Source organism: Argiope bruennichi, chromosome 9 (genome assembly GCF_947563725.1).
Source record: "Argiope bruennichi chromosome 9, qqArgBrue1.1, whole genome shotgun sequence".
Lineage (NCBI taxonomy): Eukaryota > Metazoa > Arthropoda > Arachnida > Araneae > Araneidae > Argiope > Argiope bruennichi.
In genome coordinates, this window is record NC_079159.1 from 108,503,913 (window position 1) to 108,530,205 (window position 26,293).

General features: G+C 26.5%; 1 protein-coding gene across 1 annotated transcript; it reads right to left on the reverse strand.

Moving 5' to 3' along the window:
* Positions 1–531: 531 nt before the first annotated feature.
* On the reverse strand, positions 532–25,896 carry LOC129984950 (splicing factor, suppressor of white-apricot homolog). Its single transcript, XM_056094892.1, has 13 exons — positions 25,650–25,896; positions 24,206–24,357; positions 20,191–20,307; positions 17,325–17,392; positions 16,094–16,304; positions 12,347–12,429; positions 12,119–12,251; positions 11,447–11,623; positions 10,783–11,244; positions 9,706–9,954; positions 8,026–8,389; positions 3,539–3,877; positions 532–692 (listed from the first exon to the last, which is right to left on the reverse strand). The coding sequence occupies exons 1-13, from the start codon at positions 25,829–25,831 to the stop codon at positions 623–625; spliced, it is 2,607 nt and encodes an 868-aa protein (XP_055950867.1). The 5' UTR covers positions 25,832–25,896; the 3' UTR covers positions 532–622.
* Between the last annotated feature and the right edge of the window lie 397 nt (positions 25,897–26,293).

Below are 26,293 nucleotides of genomic sequence, written 5' to 3' on the forward strand. Positions count from 1 at the left end.
TTCAATACTCTTTTATAAGAAAATAAAGCAAACCAATCCATTTTGGTCTCATCAATTTTCTTTGATAATCAAATTACGTATACATTGCAGAGTTACAGCAAGATATATTAAATCCAGGTCTATGAAAACTTTATAATTTTTAAGAAAAACTAGTATATGATAACGGGAAAAAAAAGAAATTTATATCGGTGATCAAAATATCTTGATCGTATAAAAATCTGTAAATGAATCCAACAAAAATTGTAAACGTGTAATTTAACCACATCTTCAAATATACTCAACAATATTTTTTGATAAATGTATCCCATTTCATGATCAAAAGCAGATTTTTAGTAAATTTTGAATACCAAATATATCTGATTATATATATATATATAATAGTTTTTCAAAAAATAGTTTCAGGGGAAAAATTCTAAAAATTCGTCTTAATTTTAAACTAAATACACAATCTTTAGAATTAAAAAACACATAATTTTTTTACTTAAATTTCAAATAAATCGCATAATGACAAATAAAATATGACCAAATAGATGAAACAATAAAAAATAAAAACTTTATTTACAGTGCAATATTTTACAATCAGTTTCTACAAACCAATGATCATTTATACAAAAATAATTTATCATCTTCTCCTATTCCAATGATTGAAAGATGGTCTGTAGCGTCTTGGTGACCTTGATCTACTTCTGGAGCTAAAAAAATAAAAATAAATAAAATTAATTTATTATTGAGGAAAATAAAGAGATGCTTTGATAATTTTTAATCTAATTTAATACCTACAAATTAAAATTTTGGCGCCAAAACCCAGCACTTCTCACATGTTAAGAAAGATGCAGATTCTGAACATACACAAATTTAAATGAAACTTATATGTGATTTCATTAATACCATTTTCAAATGATTAAAAATGAAAAGAAATTTAATATCTGTATAGATTCCAATCAAAAACTATCAACATTTTCAAAAATTCTGAAATTATTAAAATCATTCCTAAATAAAAACTTTAATATTTAATCAAAATGTATGCCATTATGCATAAAACCATAATCCATCCATAAGACCACAATATAAAGCAACTATCATCTGAAAATACTTCAAATTAAATTTAAATCTTGGGAAGTTAAGATTATCAAGGAAACTAACAATAATTATGCATTCTTATGATAATCCCAGCTTGGTAATAATAAAAAAAATAAAAGTTCTGAATTTTGTTTAAATAATAATTATGTAGATTCCTGACCATTTCTTAAATTTCTAATAAATACAATGAAGATGGTAAAAATCAAATTGAAAAAGAATGAAATTTTAAATTTTATTGCAAACTTGTAAGAAAATTTTATAATAAATTATATGATATACCACATAACTAAATGAAAAAATTAAATATAATAAAACAATAATTTATCAGTAAATGGATGGAAGCTCTATACACTTATATGCATTTTTTTTATCCCTTACATTTCTTATTAGGTAATGTTAAAATCTTGTTTGCAATTAAAATTTATTTTGGCTAAAACAAAGTCGATACTAAAAAAACTATATAAAACTAATTTTATTTCTGAACTGCTTCAAAAAAAATGCCCATGACTTGCATTATTGGTGATTGCAAAAGAATACATTAATAATTTATTTCAGGGTTATACTTCTGTACAATGCATTCAATTAAAAACAAAAGCAGTTTTTTTACTCATAAAAAAATTCAACATATAATATATGATTAGTATTATTTATTTTGCAGTTTTATTACACAGATTCAAAATGTACAATTTTAAAAATAAATTTTACTATTTTGTAATACTGATTATCTTAATTTATTAAAATTATTTGCTGTATAATAATTAATAATGAATAACTTATTACAACTTCTAAACATCAAACATTCTTGTTGCTGTTTTAAATGTAAAAGTGATAGAACTATCCAGAGTATCCTGCTCATGACTATCCGGCCTAGTTTTCTTTTATCGTAATTAAATGAGGAAGGCAAGCTTTGTATCCGCAACATTGCCAAGGCATTGGCAGCAGGCTAAAATGCAGAAACAGTCATCTATTAAGAACTTTTTCTAAAACTAAAAACTGTAAGTTTTGATTCGTATATTAGAGTTACCTTTTCATATCTATGTAATCATTTATCAGTAAAAGATGAAATCAATTTGATTCTATTTTTTTCTGAATTGGGCCTACGATTTTTGTTAATGTTTTGTTTATGTTCCCAGCATTAAAGTCAAGCCTTATAGAATTTATGTTAAAATGTGAATAGTTTATATCCTTTAATTTGCTTTTTCTCAAATAAATTCTTGAAACGTGCAGTGCAGTATAAACATATATAAACTACCAATACAGAGAGAGCCTTCTATTTTAACTTGACATGTTCCCTCTTGGATGTGTTCACATCTTACATGGCTCGAGATAAATGGAGGGCTTAGTACTCAATAAGTGAGAAAATATTTATTATAAAAGTGAATTATGGTATAAAAAAACTGGTATTTATGGGCAAAGAAATGAGTTCATAAAACTCCTGCTTTTTTTTTTTATTATTATTACAGCCCCGTTACCACAAAGCAAGAGCTCCAGCCTATCCTGCTTTTTTGCTATCCAGTCTGCCATATTAGGCTGGATATTCGGGAGTGTACTGCATTGAATTATTCAAAAGACATCGAATTTTTATAGCAGTCCCATTAGCTTCAAAGTAGCCAACATCTGCTGTATTTCAGAATCAGAAAATTACATTTTTGTATCCAAAATCTACAAGTTTAAAATAATTATCAATACCAAAAACCAACTTCCTAAATATCACAGCATTGATTTTGACATTTTTTAAGATATGACAATCTGAAAGTAGACCTCATGATCAGAAAGTAAGTCATAAATGTTTGATTGGCTCAATTACCTCTCATTTTTAAGAGAAATCTCATAAAAACTACTTTACTAGATGCTTTCTACATGCAAAATCCCAACTCTAAACACTGTACCAATTTTTAATTTCATATTAATATTCAGTGTATTTAAATATATCATCAATACTATTCCCATTATGACTCTCCAGTTTTGAGAGACATCACAAAATAAACCTTGGTAGAGTCACCTGTCCAATTTAATTAGATCAATTACACTAATCTATCTCACAACTTTGCAAATATAGCTAACCAAACAGAATATTCTATGTTTATTTCAGAAGTTTAAAACAGCATTTTAGTATATAACAACAGTATGTATTCAATCACTGATGTCTCAAGAGTATGGTAACGTACTAATTATAAGAAATAGAAAACGCTTATTTAGTGTAATATCATGCTGTATTTAAGGTTGTGAAAACGTGGGAGCAATAATTCGAGATATCAAGTAATATTTTATATTACTTGACTTAACTTAATAAATTAAAAACTAAGCTTATGCACACAAGCTGGTTCACCAAAGATAGTTAGTGAAATTGAAAGTATAAACCAAGATTTAATATAAAAGAATTAAAAGAAAATCAATACAATATTTAACATATTAAAAAAACTTATTTTTTTAAAAAAAAAGTATAACAAAATCTTACCGTGCTGAAAGTGCATATGCTGCAGGCAATTGTTTCTCCTTTTTCTTTTCTTGCTTCCGAGAATGTGATCGAGATCGCTTTTTTTCCTTAGAACGACGAGGTGTTTTGGATCTTTTAGATCGGGAATGCTCCCTACTTCTAGAACGAGAAGAATGTTTTCGTTTCTTCTTCTTTTTTTCTGGTTTAGGAACAACAGTTTCTTCCGGTGGTGCTTCGGGTTCTTCACTACTTAATTTCTCCCCTATTACAGAAATTGGTTCTTCTTCACCTGAATGTTCAGACACAGTATCAGAAGAGCACTCTGATTTTAATGTAGATACACCAGTAGATGTTAATAACCTACAGAAAAAGAAAGGGAAAAAATGAATTTATTTTTAAATTTTAAACTTGTAACAATAAAAAGTTAATAAAAACTTTCTAACACAAGATTTAACTGACACCAATATTCATAAATTCATTACATGACAGAAATATTGATGAAGGAAACACTGCTAGGAAAGGTACAAAGTTATGTTGGGAAATAAATTCGCTAATATTAAAAAAAGATAACCATGAAAATAATCCTCTAGAGATAACATGCTATCCCGAACTTCATGACAATAATCCTATAAAAGCAGCAGCCTTCAGCAAAAATATCTCCATTATGAAAATTTGATTTTTAAGACATAATATTTCTGAATTTCATTTTAAATTATATTAATATGATTTGCTCTTAATAACATTTTGACAGAAAATATCCCCTTTTTAAACTTAGATGGAATGTCTTTGTACCTAAATAGCTTTCTAAAAATTAAATGTTGATGTGTTTGAAATTACTTCAATCACTGTGATATATTCATTTAGAGACATGGAGCAGTTTTTAATTGTTTTAATCAACTGATCTTTGCATTGCATTAAAGCTATGAACTTTATACTCTTAACAATATTTCATGTTCACAATCTAAAACTGTAGCAACATATCAAAATTAAAACTTACTAGTATTGTAAACTTCTTTCAATTTATTATGTTCAGGAAGTTTAAACTAGTAATTAAAAAAACCCCCGAAAATTTAAATAAAAACAGATTATCTACAATGAAATAGACAAACAAATGGCAGTATTAATAATAGTGTTTTTAAACAATAATTTCACACAAAATCAAAACATAGTTAAAAATTGATTTGATTTAAAATCAAATGTTTTTACAATTCCTTCTAAAGGAAATTCTGATAAAAACTATAGATTTTTATGATAAAGAAGCTGTAACCTACAATTATGCAGATACAATGTCAATGTAAAATTTTTAAAAGTACATAAAGTAAATATTGTAGGAGCTAATATTGGCTACTATTTTACTATCTTAATTAATTGTAGCTTTATATAAACAAAAAATGCAAAACCACAGAAAAACTATAAAGACAATATTTACAAAATAAAAAAAAATGAAAAAATGAAAAAAAAAGCAATAGTTACGATCAAACAATTTCAAGAAAATTTTTCAAGCAGAAATGAAAATTTGAAATCTACTATAATTCAAAAACAATTTTAAAAAGTGATTCAAAGAGCCAATCATGAGAAAAATTTCTTTTTGCTCAGCTTTATATGTTTGGGTCAATTTAAACAAATCTGTTTTTTAAAAAAATTCCTAACCTTATTTTATTTTTTTAATAGCAGTTATTAGAATTTATGGCTTAAATTTGATTCCTAGAATTGTTGCACTTTCTAACTGCAAGTGTGTTGAATTTAATCAAAATTGTAGTTCTACTAAATAACAAAATATTTATGCACAAAGAAATATTTTCTTGGTGAAAAATTAGATCAAAGCAAATCAAAAATGACACCTTTATGAAGAGGCATATCAGTAATCTAACATTGTATTCATTTTTATATTTAGAATTTTAGATGGAAGCTTGCATTTAATGTCCAGTGCATTGTTTACAAGACAGTCACATTTCATTTCTGAAGTGGATCATATACCATTGCTTTTTTTCTTGTTAACCTAACATCACATAAATAGGACACCGAACACTAATAAGTAAATATACAATAATAAACATATCCAAACTCTTAAACAGTTTTAACTGGCATTACTATCCATTAGCCAGACTCCACAACTAAAACTTTGGCATTCTTTTTTTCCCATGCACCTTTGGTTTATTTTTAAAACAATACAACAAATTTAATATTTTTTATATATATATGGGATATTTTGCCATGTATTAAAAATTTAACATGTATAATATTAACCAATTTTATATTTTTCAAGGCTTGGAAAGTTCAGTACTGCAAACAGTGAAAAACCACAATCCTATATAAAAATACACTCAAGAAAAAGATAAATGTTTCACAAAGCACATTATTGATATTACAGTAGATGCTTAATGTGACCAGTTCAGGAATTAAGAAAAGATAATAATAACCACGTTGAGTAAAAGAAACTATATTTTTAACACATCCCCGGAAAGAAAGGAAAAAAAAAAAAAAAAAAAACTATCTCACGGCTACCTATAATTTTTTCAAAAGTAATAATGAAAAATATTTGTAAAATGTTGCTTATAAATATATTGATTCACTCAAATACTGGTTCATACATTCATTGGAGGATACTCTTCAACACATTCATACCTACATACCCTCCAACCTTGGTTGCCCAGTCTTCAATAGCACTTCTTACTGATATGTTACATATAACGTAATATCAACAAATTACTGAAAAATAGATATTTCCAAAGAAATTTAAGCAAATATTTTTAACATGCTTTTATTATTGACTAAATATATGAGAAATAATCTTTTTTTAAAAAAATCACAAAACACAATTGACACTATTTGCTATTTGTTAGCCATTTACAATTTTGTTTCATTAAAGAGCACGTACTTTTGCTTTTTTTTAAGTCATCATAATTTGGGGGAAGCAAAGATTCGTGAAAATGGCATTGCCAGCATATTTTATAGCTTTCTTTCTGTCTCTCTAAAACTTTCTTACATACTCCTTAATAAAAGTGTTATCACCTTATTTCATTTATATAAGTCATTGTGTTTTTTGAATTATTGTGTTTACATCCATGAGGGGAAAAAAACTACTGACATATCAACAGTATGAATCTAAACTTTAGATACTAAATCTGTGTACAGTATTCTATCTATCTAGTTCTTTCCATTGTATAGTTATTGTGTTCACCTGTAGACAGATAAGACTTTCTCAGAGTGGAATGAAATTTTATTTCACTACATCATAACCATGGAATTTTAAACATAATTTAAAAGTATAAAACTGAAATCTATGCTTTATATTACAATGGCATCCACTATTTTATACTACATATCTACTATTGCAATGCACACAGAAAAATAAATAAGAAGGAATATATGGACAAGATATATACTGTCCGTCTGCCATAAAATGTCTTTCTCCTCCTAAGCATCTGGACATGATAGTTGCTACAAGAATATATTGCTGCAGTATTTGGAAAGAAAAATTCATTCCAAAAATGCAGATTCTGACACAATTTTTAGTTTTACTTTATTCCTGTTGTTTATTAATTTGAGTTGGTAGATGAACTGTCAATCATACATCTTCTCACTATTGTCAGAATTGATAGTGTTTTCCCATTTCCCTAGGTTGCTTTTAAAAATTTTATTCACTGTCTTTCAGATTAAAGTATTTCATTGTTTGTATTTTCCCCCCCTCTTGTTCCTTAAACCTTAAAATGTATTTCAAAGTGCCCTTATAATTCAAGAAAAAAGTAATAGCATTAATATAAAACTGTGAACTTTCTGTGAATCGCAACTTTGCAAATTTAATTCTATTTAAGAAAGCAAGTGGAGAATGATATTAAGTTATAAAACAGTTTAAAAAAGAATTATAGTTACTAATTTTATATTTGGGAAAATATGTATTTTAGAGAAAGTAAATTATTAAATTTTGAGAAAATTAATGCACATTTAATAATGAATATTTTAGTTGATATTAGTATAGAGAAGTTTTTATAAACTTTATGATATAATTGCATTTAATCATATTATTTTCACATTAAACTAGCTGAGTTACCCAGCATCTGCTCAATTTGATATTATTTATCTGGATTTATAACAAATAAAATGAAACTGATATTTCATTCCACGAATGATTTTTTTCAGTATTATGCACTCATTAGGATAGTTTTTTTTTTTCTATTTAATTTATGTTTTTTTTTTTTTTTTTTTTTTGTATAAAATTCTAGGTATTCTAATAATTTTGAGTCTATTAAATTATTTTTTTTAATGTTTTCAAAAATTAAATGTATTAACACCTAAATAGACAATTTGGTGCTAAGCATGTGAATGCAACAAACTTCAATGAACTTCCACCTACTAAAATTGACTCTTCAAACAGTAACTTATTTCTATAGCAACCACGAAAAACATAGACACTTGGTGGGAAGAGATCTCAAGAGAGAAGAATCCTTCGCAACCTCCAAAAAAAGTAGGCAAAAAGATGATGAAATATATCTACAACCAATACTTACACTTTGGATCCATGAAACAGAATGCCGCCATCTGTAGGGGGAGCAATAGTAGAAGTATCAGGTAAACTCCAGAAATCTGAAGGCTTGCTACTTGATGAAGCTTTATCGCTTGCAAGAATGTGGGATACAACAGCTGTAGAATCAGGATTCTTCTTTTTCAGCATTTTCAAAAACAATTCAGCTTTGCGTCTTCTTTCCACCTGTAACTGTTTTTCTTTCCTTTGTTGATCTAGCATCTGCTGTTTCTCCTTTTTGAGTTGCTCTTCTCTTTTTTGCTGTTCGAGTTGCATCTGTTTTTCCTTTCTTTGTTGAGCAAGTCGTTCTCTAGCAGCACTGACTAATTTATCTTTAATACGCTCTTCAGCTACAAAAGAATAAATGCAATTAATAAATGAGTTTAAAACACTTTGTTGATTTATAAACAAATTTTAGATTCCAAAATGTATCCATAATGAATTAAAATCATCATTTTTAAGTACTGCAGTAAAATAAATTTTATTTCACTGCAATTCAATAATTGTTAAATTAATTATTTAGAAAAATGCCAGACTGAATAAATCAAAAAATGTCTATTTTAAGAAGAGTGATAATTAAAGCTGCTATATGCCTATTCGATAATTAAAGCTGATGTATGCTTATTCATAAATACATAAATAAGAATATTTTTTTAACAATTTTTCCAATATATATATATATATATATATATATATATATATATATATATATTTTCATAGACAAAGATTAAAAACTTTTTCTTGACAGTGTATTTTTGCTTAAAAAGGGTGGATTAGTATCAAATTCTCTTTATTATATTTTCAAAGGCATAATATATTATTCTACATTATTATTTTTGAAAGACATTCTAAGCATATAACTTAAAGTACACACTTTCACACAACAAAACTACAATTATTTGAATTAAATAAATCTAGAATCAGATATAGAAAAAAACCAGTATTTATATATTATACTGGCCTCCAGAAATGATCACCAAGCAAATGAAATATATTATCAAGATATTGTATTATATAATACAGCTTGGCAATTTCGGCATAATATTAAGGTCACCAAGAAAGTCCAAGGGTAACACAAAAATAATATGCAAAAACAAAAAAATAAAAAAAACCTCTTTAATTCTTGAAATTAAAATTTAAAAACTTTCAGATTAATTCGAAAAAGAAACTAGAATTTAAATTACATATGAAAGGATTCATTGTATATATAACAAATGTATTTAAAAAGTTACCCATAAGCAATATTTATACAAAAGATATGCATATCCCTATTTTACTGCAAAAAGAAAATAGCTTCCATCAATTGGAAAAATGTGCATCAATGGCAAGGTCTGAAATTTTCTATTCAACATTTTCTCGAAAAAAATCCATTCGGATAATTGGAAATTCGTATAATTGAAATTTAAGGCTCAGATAAGTTTTTTTCAGGATGTAATTTGTAAGAACACAACTTTTTAATTCTTAAATCATAAGAGGAAATCAATTACTTTCTATTTTCAACAAAACGAAATAAAAATGTTTAAATTCAGAGATTAAAACAAATGGTTTATCTTTCAATTGAAAAAGAGTTTTGAAATTTACAATAAGATACCCTCTCCAGGGGGGGGGGATCTCCCCCACTACTTTATAATTAAAATAAAACATTTCAAAAAATTATAAATTTTACCTTGCTTAGCTTCTAAAATTTCACTATTCTGTTTAGGAGTTTTGACCTCTAAATCAGTTGAAGTAGTCTTTGTAATATTTACTTGATTAGAATCATCAACTGATTTTCTTCTTTTAACTGATGTATCTTTTTCTGTTTTGTTCTCTTCAGAGCTTTCATCCTCAGAATCATCCATTAATAGTGGAGTCAATTTTGCCTTTTCATTAGGCGTATCAGTTTCTTTGGATTTTAAGGAAAAACTTATTGGACCTGAAAGAATTTTTAAAAAAAGGAAATTAATTATTAAGAATAAATATTTAGAACAGCTATACCTAAATTAAAATGACAATATTTTAATTTGCAATTTTTAACCAAAGAATATAATCTATATATAAAATTGAATGTTTGTTTATCCTTTGAACCTTGTACAATTTTACATTCACTGAATAGAATCAAAGAAAATTTGAAGCATAAGTTCCTTGGCAGCAAGAATTAGTTGAAAAATTAAAGAAATGCTTTGTCATCCTAAAGGGATTGATATGGAGGGCAGAATCATTTTACATCTTTTCACCACAATCTCAAGACATATTATTATAGAATACAATTTTTACATCATGTTAAAATGTTAAAAATTGGCTTTTCAGTGACCAACTTTATTTCTGTATGATTATTTCTCTAATTTTATCAATTTTTAAAAAGTAATTAAAACAATTTATAACAATACTTTTCATCTGTTGAAATATTAAATTTATAGACATTTAATTATTACATTTTTATTACATTTTATTTTTGTGTAACAGTGAGATAAAAACCTGTCATTTAAACAAAGTTTTTAATATTAATTACTATTTTAATTAGGGTTGAGGGTTTCTAAAGCATTTTAAGAGGTTGAATATAAGAAATCAAAAACTGTATAGTATCAAATTATGAGTATTTTAATTAAATTATGCTTTAATATACAACAGAAAAATGCAGGTGCAGCCATGGGTACAAGTGTGTAGTAATTTATAGAAGCAGATTTCTTTACACTAGCTACTAAATTGAAGGGGAAAAAAATGTTTTAACAATAAGTAAAAATAAGATTAAAATAAACCTCACCTTTTAATGCTTTAGGAGGTTTAGTTTTAGGTTCTTCCTCAGAGCTCTTGTCAATTTTTGGAGAATCTGAGAAATCCATAGAATTAGATGTGTCATCTTTTGGACCTTCTATAGACTTTGACTGGGGTTCCAAGACAGTATTTTGGGAATCTTGAGAATGAAAAGCATCATGTTCGACTTTTGCAGGTACTATAGCAACGTTAGTTGGTTCATTTGGCTTTGTACTTTGTTTAGGTTGTTTGTTGATGGCCTGACCATTTTTATAAAGGACAGGTCCACTCTCTTGTACTATAGGTTTTGGTTGGCATTGATAAGGAATGTTTTGGATTTTACCATCATTAGTAGCATTTTCAGAAACTGGGGAACTCTGAGACTTCACTGTTGTTTTAATAAGGTTTCTTTTGTAGATGTAATAATTATGATATTCATGCCAGGAGTGTAAGAAATCAAATCGTTTATCCTCTGAAAAGGTAAGATAGAAAAGCATAATTTTTATCATCATCAAATAAGCATTGACAATAAATAAACTCAAAAAAAATTTCAACAAAAATTAATAAAACAAAATGGAATTAATGATCAAATAAGAGAAACCTTTATAAATGCCTTCAAATTCGATAGAATCAAAAAAACTATAATTTTCATTTCTAAATTCAGTGAAACTCACTTTTACTCTTAACTATGGTCTCAAAATCTTCTCCATTTTTGCCAACATATTCAGCCATTTTATCTATGATAGGCTGAATATCAGGTGGAGGAGGAATAATCTGTGGAACAAAGGAAGGTTCACTATTTTTAAGCTCGTTATTTTCTTCATCACTTGTTGAAGAAGTATTTTCAGAACCTGTAAGGAAAAAAATTCTGTATTAACCCTTATGTTCATTTTGTATAGTATACCATACATACAACTTTTTACATTTATACATACAACTATATACATTTCTTTTTGCTTTTCTTCAAAAAAGCTATATTGCCACGATAAGGGTTAATTAGGATACATAAGATATTGGAATCAAACAATCTTTAAAATATTCACTAAAAAGCAATTGCATTATAAGTTTACAGAGAAATATTAAAATAAATTATTAAATAATATATAGCATTCCAATGTTTTTTAAGCTAGTATCCTATACTTGGTGACATTACATTAAAAGTCACTAATCTAAAGTTTTCAGCATCATACTCAATATTCTATTTTAGCTTTGCAGATTTGCATGTCACGGTTATCAAGGTCATCTAGCAATTGACTGAAGATTAAAGCAATTGCAATAAAAATGTAACAAGTCAGCCACACTGTACACATCCCATGGCTTATTTAAAATAATATTATCCCATTTACCTTCATTTGAATTCTGTTCCAATTCTGGTGCAGGGGAAGCTGCTTCTTCTTTTCTATGCTGTTGTAAATTTCTGACTAATACTGAATAACTATCATCGTAGCTACGACGGAAATTGATAGTAGGAACCGTGAACTGAAATAAAAGATAACATATAATTTTATTGAATAACAAATATATGTTTATAAGAGTTAAGCATGAACTTAACTATATTGAAAATAAATTCTTACTTTTGGTACAGGCTCTTGTCGTCCTGACATCAGACTAGGATGTAAGTAATGACCATCATCATCTTCATCTTCACTGCGACTGACTGAAAAATTAAAAAGTTTTATAGGTATTTCTTCCATTTATCAACACTATTTCCATTAAGCTACAAAATGACATTGCTACAAAACTATCAAAAGTAGAATTTGACAAATAATTGCTATAAATTATAAATGAGAAGAATTTATTTTCACATTTACTCGTCTATACCTTCAGCAGATAAATTTAAATTACTAGATTATATATATATATATATAAAATAAAATAAAATAAAATGTAAGTTCAATTTTAATTTTTAAAAAAATAAGATGATTATATTAGCATGAGAACACTAACTACAACAAAGAAAACAATTCATTCAGAGTCTATATGTAATAAAATGAATGACTGGCCACTAATGCAGTGCAAATGCAGGGCACAGTCATGGTTTTCCAAACATCTAAAAAAAATAAATTCAAAACATCCAAAAGATAAGAATTTCCAATTTGTTCCTTTCTTATTATTCTATCCCGAAACTGAAAAACATGGCAGCTTTTCAATAACGTATTCAAAGTCCATTAATCAGGAGCACAAAGAATTATCAAGTATCATCAAGAGAAATTTTTTAAATATTTACTATCAAATACATTATATTAATTATTAAATATTTATACATCAACTTACAGAATAACACAAAAAACCGTTATGTTATTATATGATACTTAAAATAAATTTATTACATTTCAACTTGTAAAGAACGGTTTCATGACAAATAGTTAATCTGACTTGATAAATTGGCCCATTTCCTTTTACCTGAATTTTAGTTTCTTTAATTTAATGTCATTTTGAAGATTTGAAAATAGTAACAATATATTCTATAATGATTCTGTCTTAAGATATGTTAGTACTGTGAAATCTCTCCATAATTCTTCACAAGGGCATTTTTCTTCATAATCAGGGAGATTCATTTTACTGAGAATTTTGTACTTTTACAATAAATCGAACCATGTTCAAAATTATAAATGGATTAACCCCCTTTTTTTTTATTTCTGCAAATAATAGTCTGTTATAATTAATAAAATATGTTTATTGACTCTTCTTATAATAAATCAATTTCTTATCATACAATGTTCTATGAATAAATTTGAAAATGCTAAAACATTACCTTCTTCTATACAATTAGGAAAAATTTACGCAATAAATATAAATTTCACTTTTGAAAAAAATCTGCCTGGCCATTTATCATTACCAATTTTTAAATATATTAACTATTAGCTGTACCCAATCATGTGCTGCTCTCATTCAATTTGATTAAATGGAAAAGAATAGAAAGTATATGTTTCAAATATTATTAATTTTACAATGCTTGAAGTTATATAATAATTTTATCATTCCAATGTTTGTGCACATAGAGATTGTCTTATCTGCTGACTCTAGAACACTCAACATATAACTGTCCATGTGAGAAGAATCCTAGTCTAGATTTAAACCACATATTTCTAGAAATTAGCACAGAACTTTGTTGATGGTGACTACAAGCACCACTCTAAATTTTTTTGTATTGCAAGCTCCAACGATTGCAAAACTTTAGTTGACTGATATTTCACAACTGGCATGACGACTATCAATTGCAGTACATGCTATGGCCTCCCTGACATATCAAGTGAATTTAAAAATTCTATAGAATAACTAAGCACTTCATCTGTTTCCATAATAATGTCAATGGATTTGTAAGTGAAGTCCGGTTTGAATGTTAAACTAAATAAAATGGTAAAGCTCATAAATGTCTTTTTCTTGGCCACAAGTATAACTCATTCACTCAGCAATCATGATTCTTGTAACTGATTTGAAAATTGAGAAGCATTTTTTCAACCAATTCTTCGCCACTAAAATGCAAAAGTTATGAAGCAATGAAATTTGTCCCAAGGTCAGATCAACTGGCACCACTCCATTACCAATTTCTGTCAATTCATATGAGAATGTCCCAGCTAATAAATTGTTTTACAGCTGAACATGCATATTTGTTGTTAATTACATGATTTTATGTGGCGTCACAATGTCGAGTATTTCAGGCAAGCAATATTAATGCATTCCCAAATGGTCTAGTGTTTCTACGTAAATCTTGAAAAGAAAGATGAAAAGCACATATTAAATTGTTGCTACTGGCGATAGGCGAAGATCGAACTCGCAACCTTTGGGTTCGTAGCCGAGTAACAAGACCACTAGACAAAAGAAATTTCTCATGTCTCGTAGCTGTTATCTGGCTTATAAAGCGTCACCACATTACTCCCCCTTCAGTGCGTCGGAGGTGAGACGAACAATTTTTGTCCTGTTTTTGCTGTTATTAGTGGTGATATATTGGCTGTAGCGTCTTATCCATTTTTTTTTTTTTTTGGCTGATTACTTATCAGCTGCATTTTTTTTTTTCTTATTGGCCGAATATTTATCAGCTTCATTTTATTTATTGGCCGATTGTTTATCAGCTTTGATTTTATTTATATCTGGTAGAGGGCGCTACAACAGTTGTATGAAGGTTTTTTTTGCGTATCACGTCATCGGGTCACCAATGTTGCTACTGGCGATAGGCGAGGATCGAACTCGCAACCTTTGGGTTCGTAGCCGAGTAACAAGACCACTAGACAAAAGAAATTTCTCATGTCTCGTAGCTGTTATCTGGCTTATAAAGCGTCACCCCAAAATCATCGATTTCACTTGAAGTGATTTTGCTATATAGTCAGATTTGTATATATGCGTGTAGCAATCTTTTTTTTTTCATTCTGCTGAGTTCACAAAATGAACACTATGATAAAATATACAGCTCATTTGCAATAAAATATCTCATAAAATAAATTGAAATTTGTGAAAATCCCATTTAACAATGAAATCAGAAACAGAGTTGGAACTGCAAAATAATTAGTATGGCAGGTGTTGCTTTTATCTCCAACAGATGGTGCTATTTGAAAAAGTGCCATCTATTGAACTTCCTGATCCAAAAAAGTATAAAAAATATTTTTTTTACCTGTTAGAGGAGTGACACAAAAATTATATAAAAGCATAGTAATGTATACAAATCCACCGGCATTTGAATGCAACGTTGTGCCAAAATTTCAAAACTATCAGAAAAAACTTTTGGAGATTATCGATTTTGAACAAATGAACATTTACATTTTTATTTATATAGACAGTATACACGAGAAAAAACATTACTTATATAAAATTAAATAGAACATTAAAGCATTTTTTTTTGAAGCAAATGAAGAATGGTCAAAAGGCTGCTGCCATATTTTCAAACCAATGCCTTATAAAGGATTAGTGCCTTTAAAAAAAACCCTATTGTTTTTTTGTATTTGTACTATTCAACATAAAATATTACAAGAAGAACCACAAAAAATTTAAAACATATTTTTAGATTATTTTCTAAAATAATAAAATCTATTAACTTCTGGTTAAAAAAAATTCATAAGGAATAAAAATTATCTTAACATTTCTAAGATAGAAATAAACGTGGAATTCCAAGGTTATTAGTTTACACACGACAGTTTATATCAGCTTGGCAATTACAACCTTATGATAATAAATTTCATTCTCAAATACAATCACAGCTCTTGGTAATTTACATGACATATACAAATCCCGGTTAGGCTGTAAGAATCATTTTTATTGATTAGTAGAAATCATAAATGAAAGAAAAACACCACTGATTAAATTTTAACAACATGCATATTACTTACCTTTCCTTGCTGGAGCAGGTTTGTAAGTGCCAGACTTTATAACGTTCACAAGATGCTTGTAATATGGATATAAAGGATTATCCAGATGCATAAAAGCAAACTGAGGATTCCCCTGCTGCTTCATTTTTATAATTATTTCCATTTGACCTCCTTGCTCACTTACAAATAGAGCTGTCTTTTCAATGATTGCATGGATTTTCATAGTATATGGCTAAAATATGAAAGAAAAAAGTATATTAAAAAGAAATATATGTAGGTCACATACATAAAAATTCTATTCACTAAAAGAATTAAATCCTTTTTTTTAATCAATAAATTTTTGCATTAAGCCAACTCTTTTTATATAAATTGGCCATGTAATGCATTGTTAACAAATAATGTTAAAGATGTTAAAAGCATGTTTACAAACTAATTAAGTAAATTTCACTTAATGCAGACAAATGTCATAAAAGACATTTTCCTTTCTCTCTTCAATATTGTTTGGTATCGTGAAGCAAAAATGTTGCACCATTTTCATGATTAATCCATCCAAAAGAAAGATGGAAAAAATTTAAAATACTAAATTAAATGAAATATCAAGCAAACAGAATTGAAAGCAAATGAGCTTGGTGAAATCATTACATATTTAAATTCACTAGAATGGTAACTTATAGCAGGAAAATTGTAATTAAAAAAAATTGACTTAAATTTTCCTTTCTATCTTATAAAAACTGACTTTTAAAAAAGAAATAAAGAAGCAACGTGTGACACATTAAAGCAATTTCAATAGAAAAGGAAATAAATGAATATATAAGAACCCCCTCCCAGCAAACAAATGTTATGGAAGTACTTAATATAGCAAAATATTCTTATTGTTATTCATCCCATAAGTTGTTTAACTCCATAAAGTATAGAATTATTTATCCAATCAATAATATATAAGAAACAGTAGCATATTTTGTCTTGTACTGTGTATTTTAATTTTAAAAAATCTTAAATTTAAAAAAAAAAAGGAAAAAGAAGGTTTTTTTTTTTTTTTTTTTTTTTTTTGCTTTGCTATATTTAGCATTCAGTGTTACATTTTATTCTAATGACTTACTAATAGAAAATAAATCAAATCATAAAAATCTTAACAGTAAGAATCCACTGTCATTATAAGACTTTTAATATATTTCTAATGATCAAATATTTTCTTTAGCTATCTGCAAAACAGCTTCTAGTGAAGTAAGAAGTAATAATCATCATCACCTACCACTTCCATTCCTTTTGGTATTGAAAGTCCCTCAGGAACTTGATAGAGTACATCCTCTGGCTCCTCAACTAGAAAATCAAAAATATAAAACATTTATGTCTCTGGAAAACACTTTCCAATATTTTTAGATGTATACAGAAAACAATGAGTATCGGTTTTCTTCAAAGTGACGATGTGTTCCCAACAGGTGGGTCAAACTCATTCATTCTCTTTAGGAAAAAATCTATAAGTAGAAAAAATAAACCCTTATATATTGACTTTGAATTGAAAACATAGGTCATGTAATATAAATACTCTGTTTAAGAATATGCACAATTCAATATGGAGAGCCAAAAATCTAATTTTCAAGATTTCCTCTAGGAGGTCTTTTTTTCAAATTTTTCTTAATATTAAAAAATAATAATTCTTAAGAGAAATATGTTAGGCATATATAATTAGTGAAAAACAATATTCAAAGGAAATCATGATAATAAACTATTTTGATAGTTTAATAACAAAGAGTTATTTATAAAAGCAAGATATATAATGTAGAATTATAACTTTAGTGATGAAATGAAGGAAAGTCAACCATCTAACTCTCCAACCCGCCATGAAGGCACATGGATTTAAACCATAAAACTGAATGACCGGACCGCCGCAACAACAACATTGGCGGGATCTTGAGCTTATGATTGACTTCACATTACTCCAACCAAATAAATAAAGTTTTAAAGTTTTACACTATTATTTATCACTACAAATAAAAGAAAAGCTTTTAAAAAACAATACAATATTGTAAGAGTTCAACAGTGTTCAAATTTTACAGTTTATAATTTTAATGGAGAAAAATTTAAATGCAAATCAATTATTTCAATAGGAATAAGAAAATTTATTTGATGAAATATTTCTGAAATACCATTATTTAAGGATTTCTCTATTAGTCTATAAAATCTAAAGTTTGGGATAAATATTTCATCCAACATAAGTTTCTTAATAAAATAACACAATTAAGTAATTTCTGACCGAAATTTTAGATAAATATTATAGTTACAAAAAAATAAATAAAAAAGTCTTCTTAATTATTTCCTTTTTCATCTAGCCTCATAGTTTTGGTACATGAGCAGTAGAATTGCTTGTATTTTATTACTAAGAAAAAACTGGAAGCTTACCTTACAAGTGGAGAACACTTACACATACCACATGCATTTTATAAAAAAATTGACACATCTTGACAGAAATATAATTCTATATAATGTCATTCAAAATAAAACTCAAAAATGAGAAATAATAAAATAATTAATTTGTATTTAGTAAGCAAAAAAATAAAATTTTGTCTTTAAAAGCTACTTTTACTTTACAAAATAATTAACTGTGTCATTTTTTATCTTAATAAGAATATATTCATTGAATTAATTTATTCAACAAATTTCAGAAAAAAATAAAGTAACATTTTAGTTGTTTTTAATTCACACAAAAGACTTTAAAATGAAATCAAGTATATTTAATATCCATAATTAATCTTTTATTTTCAAACATTACAAACAGCAAAAAAATGCTTATGGTTCTGAACAGACTTATACTGCATACTTATTAAATAAATAGATATATTTTGTAAAAACAGTTCTATGTATACGTCTCAGTTTTCACACTTTAAATAAAGGTTGCTAATATAAGATTAAAAAAAAAAAATTTTAAATAAAAAAAGTAGAGGAGGAATACATGAGAGTATTTTTCATGCAATTTTTCAAAACTTTCTTTAAGACTGAAAGGAGGAGGATTAAGGATTTCCTAAGGATATATCTTAAGTACTGCAATCCCAAATGCACTACTTGATGTCGGAAATGGATTGCATCTATATAATGGTGAAATGCCAAAATTGCATCTTTACAGCATCAGTCTGCAAATTGCATCTTTACAGACTGATGTTTTCTAGTTACCATACCATGATATCTCATGAAAAGAGTTTGTCCATTTTGGGGCTTCATCAACATGTTTAGAAAATAAAAAGTGCAAAAGCATTTGATACTTTATTAATCTTTAAACTCATTCCTGTAAATGTTAGCAAACTGGAATAGTTCATCATGTCATTCAATATTATTCACTTCCATTCATCCATTTAGGATCATCTTCCATTTAACTGCACTTACATACAGGAATTCAGTCATAGAGAAAAACATAAAACTGAAAGACAAAAATCTGAAAACATCCACATTATCAAAGCCGTAATACTGGCATTCAAATCTATAAATGTGTAATCAGTGTGAAAGCTAAAGCAACATAAAATGAGCACAGGTGCCATCTGTCCACCTGACACCTGAAGCCAAACAGCTACCCAACAATAGTGAAAACTACAAAATTTTAATTATTTGAACAGTTAATTACAGATTAAAACTGAAGTCCATTTCAGAATATCAGGTTCTATTGTACTTATACTTATTACACCAAACAAGATTTATAAACTTTTCATACAGTTTTAAATTTACATTGTAATTTTTATAATTTAAATTTTTAAAACTATAATTAAATTTATAAAAAATTTTTTTACTAATAATCAGTTTTTTTAAAACAAAAAATGCTTTAAAAATTTTATTAGCAAATAAAATTGTAATAATAAACTAATAACCAGTAATATCATTGAATTTTAATATTTCATTAAAATAAAAGTTATATCTTGAAAATATATATGATTAAAACCTTTTTTAAAATAAAATTATTTGATACAATTCTTAAGGACCTGAGTAGAAATAATAAATGAAGATACAATAAAGAAAATTAACAACTAATTCAAGGTTTCAGCCAAATATTTTACTAATAGAAAATAATGATAGAAAAATTAAAGTAATAAATAAAATACTCAAAAGTGAAAATAATAATATAATAAATTTACCTTTAACAGCCTCTGGTTCAGCACTTTGTTCAGCCTCAGCACTGTCATAAGAGAATGCTATTTCATGATAAGCTCCATCACCAGCTATAGCTGCACGTAACCGCTTTAACTCCTCCTCTGTAAAAATTATTTAACATATATGAAGATAACAAAGTAATTTCAAAAATCAACATTTATAAGAACAAATAAAAAATATACAATTCAACAATTCAAAAGAATGAATAGTTTTTGAAAAGCAGCAAGTACAGTAGATACAAGAAAAACAAAAGTTCCATATTTATTAAAATATTGCAAACATTAATTATATATATTCATGATAAACCTTAATTTCAAGTTAAAATATATTGTTTCAAAATTAAAATAATATTCTTCTACTAAACACTTATATGAATTTATACCATTATTTTCTCTAATTATTAATGAGAAAATTTAGAACAAACATAAAACTCAAGATATAGTTTTTGCTTATTAAAATGAATTCCTTATGGTAGCAAAGTATTTTTAAAGAATAAAATATCATTATTATTCTATTGTTTTTAAATATCATATGTTTGAAACTTGCAATAAAAATATACTTTTCCTAAAACAATAAAAAATGTTCATATGTATAAAATAAATTAACTGGTTTAATTAAATTCTTTGCTTCTTTATTTTAAACATTTTCTTGCATATTTCATTTATTTCATACAATAAAATTACATAAAGTCATTTATCTAATATATATATAAAAAAATTCAACTCCTTAAAAAATTAAAGAATTTATATTAAAAGATAATTGAACAGTAAAAAATGTACAGTAATGTCTTTAAAAAATATACAATAAAAATTTAAAATGTTTTACTTTAAATTCTTTTTTTAAAAGTTTTAAAATTTAATTAAAATATACCAAATGACATTCTGTAATGCTCAACACATACAAACCAACTTTCCAAGTTCATCTATACAATGTCCTAATTAACAAAACAAGAAATCAGACAAATTTCAAAATTAAAAACATAAAACTGCCAATCAACATAAAAAAATGAACATAAATTTTACAATCAAACTCAGTTAAAGTATGTTGTTTTCAAAGTAATTAAATTATATCTTCAAAAGGCCACAATAATTATATAATGTAATAACAAAAAAAAAAAAGAGCAGTTAAAATTACAATAATGAATTACAAATATATACATATCACACACAATAAATTTATACAATAAAAAAATTAAAGTACTTCAGCATTTTATTAAAATTACAGAATTTTTTTCTTTTTATATAACTACTACCACATGAAAACATTGAATTCTAATATTTAAAAAAAATAATAAAACTAATACCAATATGTGACACTCTTACCAAACCAAAAGCTGTCTTTTGTAGTCCATAGATGTAGCAATTATCTTCCTTTCTTCATCAGATTTCTCCATTCATTTAATTTGATTAATGTCTTCCTTATGAAACAAACTAGACTAATACTACTACTTTAAAAATATGTTCTTTTTTTTAAAACTCATTTCAAGATCTCCCTTCCCTTGCTTCAGCTTCCCCAATATAATTTGCCATGTATCTTGAAAAAGCTTTAATTAAATCAAACATTTTAGTTATATTAATTATTAAATTACATTAAGCCTTCACATAAAGTTAAATAATTCAAATAACAGCTGACAAGATTAATTAGATAATTTATTAAATTTTGTAAGATTAGCTATTACAAACTGCAATCTCTGATAAATTAGATTATTCACTATTTTAAGGAGAAGAAAAACAAGTTTCCATTAAAATTAAAAAGTATCCATAACAGATGCGAAATTAAGTTAGCAAAAACACATATGTGTTTTCTCATGTGATTAACTTATAATTTATTGAAGAAATTCAAGCATATCCTTTACAAAGCAAACAGATTAACATCTGACTAATTTAGAGTAAACTTCATCTTTAAGGAAATTAAAAACACAATTTAAACTGAATTTGACTGTAAAACCACTGGATAAGCAAGAGGTCTTCAACTTCAAGGAAATAAGTATATGCAGGAAAATTAATAGTCAAAATATAGATCCTAATAGATAAAATAGTTAAGATTACTCTATTAAAAGTTAACAAAAGTTACAATTTTGTTATCTTTTTAGAATTATCCTTAAAATTCAAGAAAGGTAGGTTATAAAAATTCTTAGTATCTAAGGAGACAGATGCTTTATAAAGATATTTTTTATTCAATCAATATATATACAAAATAGTAGCAGAGTTTACTAATTTCTCTTTCATCATGCTTTGGTGCACTATTATATCAGATACTGCAAATACAGACATAATCTTCTCTAACTATTAAAAAAAAAGTAGATCTCATGATATTTTATTTTAGATTGTCACATAGACACTGTTAAATATCAAAATGACATCACTGATATTAAATAAAAAATATCACTGCAATTTAGTTTCACAGTTAAGAAATGCTAAATGTAATCACTTTATGATGTATTTTATACATAAGTTTGCAAATTGCAGAACTTGTAACTTACTCTATTCCACGTTTTGAGAAATTATATATGCATATATTGATAGCATATTTATATAACAGGCCAATAGAGCATTAAAAATATCTTGCTAAAATATTAAAAAGGCTTTGTTGAGCAAAATAGTTTCTGATAAATTATATATTAGTTTATATTTATGCATTCCTCAAAATTTAATAAAATTAAGATAAATTTTTAATATTAAAGAGATTTTATTACATAAAATATTCTCAATTTTCACTATTTCAAATCTTTCCAAAATCTTGGTTTAATTTCATGTGAAAAAAAATTAAAATATTGCAAATCTGCCTGATATGAAGTTACTTACATACAAAAATCTAAGGAAAAAAAGTAGGACTATTTCACAAGTTTCAAATTACTTTATGCAAAAAACTAATTATAATAGAGAAATTTTCCTTATGAAAAAAATTATGCACACGCACAACAATTAGCGCACACATGCATGTGTGCAGACTATAAAACTTAATTCTTGAATGAGAGAACATATCACATTTTTTTTTTTTTTACCAGATGCAAGTCTAGTATTAAACTTTACAAATGAGTTTTGCTCAAGATATTTTATGAGTAATCTATAAAATTTCTTGAATACCTCTTAATCATTCTGCCGAAAAACAACAGATTAAAATTCTTTCAAATTAATCCCTTTAGAATAGAATCAAAATAAATTTTTAAAATAATTAAATGTAATGCTTATTTCAAACACAATGAAAGTAAAATTAAATATTTCATCACTTATGACAAAGCAATACAATAATTTTAAGTATCAGCATGTCATTCTTAATATTTTTCATAAAAAAAAAACCTGAAACCTTTGATATGTCACAAAAATGTTGTTCCATTTAATTTTATATTGACAAAGTGTAATGCCCTTTATGTTAGAAACAATCAATTTTTATTTCTCTTTTCCAACTATAAACTGAATATTACAAAAAGTTGTTTAAAGTAACCTAAATAAAATTTTAAAAAAGAAGTAAAGAACATATTTTAAGATTTTTTAAAAAAATTGAAGACCCCTTAAAAACTTTTTTTAATAGTGTCATTTCTTAGATATATATTGGTCACTGAAATAATATATTACATGTCAGAGTGGAATTCCCAGAGATAAGTTACAATATTTCTCCCAAAGTAGGGAAGATCGTTGTCTGTAAAATCAGGCTTCAATGGCTGGTTGCCGAATCTGCACCAGTCAAGGCTGATTCCCTTCAAGTGGCCACACAAATACTATTTCTGTATGAAAAAAACTGAGAAACATTATTGCAAATAGGTGAAGTAAAAAAAAAAAAAACTGATTAAATAACATCTGAAAAATGACTTAACAATGGTTAAAAACCAATTTACAATAAAAAATTACCCCATATATAAAGGAAATATGAGATCAATAGCACTAATACAAAATTAATCAAAAATCTAAAAACACATGAAAATAACTAAGAAAATATAAATATAAAAAATATATAAGTAAAAAATTTAAGTAAAAAAAAAACATATCTACAAACACATACCTTGGTACAATTGTTCTTCAGACATATCTGATCTTAATGATCTATATCTTTCTTCATCACACATTTTTTCTTCTTCAGCAAATGAATCTTCATATTCCTCAGATTTGGATTCATAGTGTTTGAGATCATGAAGATAGCCTCGCACATCATACCTATTTAAATCACAATTTTTAATCAGTTATTGTACCGACAAATCATATTTTAATTATTAAAATTCCTAAAGTAAAATTTAAAATAAGCTGTCCACCAAGTTGTTAGTTGTGTATTAAATGCATGTTCAATGATTAATCATATTTATTGCAACCAGAGATACCACCTGTGTAATGCCTATGTTCGCCACTGATATGCATATGAGCAAACGTTTGCTAATGGCATGAGGTTAATTTACAAGTAACACCAAATTTATTATAGACCACATAAAAATTTTCCTTTTTAATGATTTCTTTTAATATTTTATTATGTCAATAAGGCAAAGCATGATGCTAACATAGTAAATCAATCAATGAAACCTAAGAGATTGTTTAAGAACTGAAGAGACTGTTTAAGGCTGACTTGTTTTCTAGCATTCTAGGGCAATGCAATTAAACGTAAAAGGAAATTTGAAAAGAACTAAGATTTTCAAAACCAACAGATCAAATTTAAAATAAATATATTCATTTAACATATAATTAAATAAAATATCATACTAAATATATATAAATATTTAAATGATAAAGAAACATCCAATAAATACATTAAGCAAAATTAAAATAAATATTAGTTGTTAAAAAAATTAAGAAACTTTTCATTCATTTAAATAATATTAATGAGAGAAATAAATTGAATATTAGAAATACATTTGAATATTAGTTAGCAAATTAATATTAAGCAGGAACTTTTTTAAAATTTATCTTCGAGAAAAACTAATATATCAGAATGCTACAGCAAAAGAAAAATTACAACAGATATGAAAAGACTTTTAAACTATATAAAATTATTTATATTTTATTCATAAATATGATATTGTATTATCATTAAAAGCATTTGACAAAATAAAGAATATCAAAATGTATGGATATAATATATGTTACTAAGCACAATAGCACTGATATTGTGAAGCTCATCAATGTCATGTATTTTTTTTTTCAAATATTATCATTTTAATTCATTAAAATTTCACAAATAATGTTTTTTCTTAAAATATACAATAAAAAATTTACAAAAATATATAATTTGGGTTGATGCTGCCGTTAATATCACAATTACAATTAAAGCTCGCACCTTTAATGATATATCTTTTTACACAAAATAAAATTACAACTTAGCTAAGAATAAGACAATTCTTCCTCAGCTTCTCTTCTACATTCCTCCAAAAGTGTTCTAAAACTTCTATACTTTTTGGAAATAAATGTTACTAGATTAAAATTAAAATTGTACGCCATGATGAAATAATAATGTCACTCACCGGTCGATCATAACAGACTTATCACCCATCCAAGGTATCAAATGCTTTCCTTGGTCAATATAAGTTGCTTTCTCATCATCCCGAAATATTTTACAAGAATACCCGAAAAGAAAAAGCTTTTCATTAGGATCTACAGAGCCTACACCAGAACTACGATTCCAACTCGCACCAGAATCAGCCATTTTTACTCACTATTATTACAATAAATACAATAGTAGTACTAAAAATACTACGTATTATTAGTATTTTTTATTTTTGTTTTAGGATGTAGAAAGTGATGCCACTTTGAATAAAGAAAAAATTTTGATGCAACAAAATTATTGTCAAATCAAATGATCTTCATTTTTGATTTTAAGAAATTTTCTTTTATCATTATTTTCAATTAATAATGTCATCTAAGCCAAGTTATTACAGATACAGTTTTGGTCAAAAATTATAAGAATGCATCTGAATGCTCTTTCATTTTGCGTGTCGACGGTACTGTTCAGAAGAAGTAATGTTGCTTAAACCCACCGAAGGGCTAATTATTCTGCATATAACTTCTATAAACCTATCGCTAATAGATAAAGATTACCTAATGAAGTCTCAGGGAGTTCGAAGAGAAAAAATCGTTTTTCTTCTCTCGTCCTCTCCTCCCCCCCCCC

Coding starts and splice junctions, on each gene's coding strand:
- LOC129984950 (XM_056094892.1), bottom strand. CDS start 25,831: ATGGCTGATTCTGGTGCGAGTTGGAATCGTAGTTCTGGTGTAGGCTCT. Junction 24,358..25,649: donor AAGTCTGTTATGATCGACCG/GTGAGTGACATT, acceptor TGATTTAAATAG/GTATGATGTGCGAGGCTATC. Junction 12,430..16,093: donor ACCTGCTCCAGCAAGGAAAG/GTAAGTAATATG, acceptor TTAATTTTTCAG/TCAGTCGCAGTGAAGATGAA.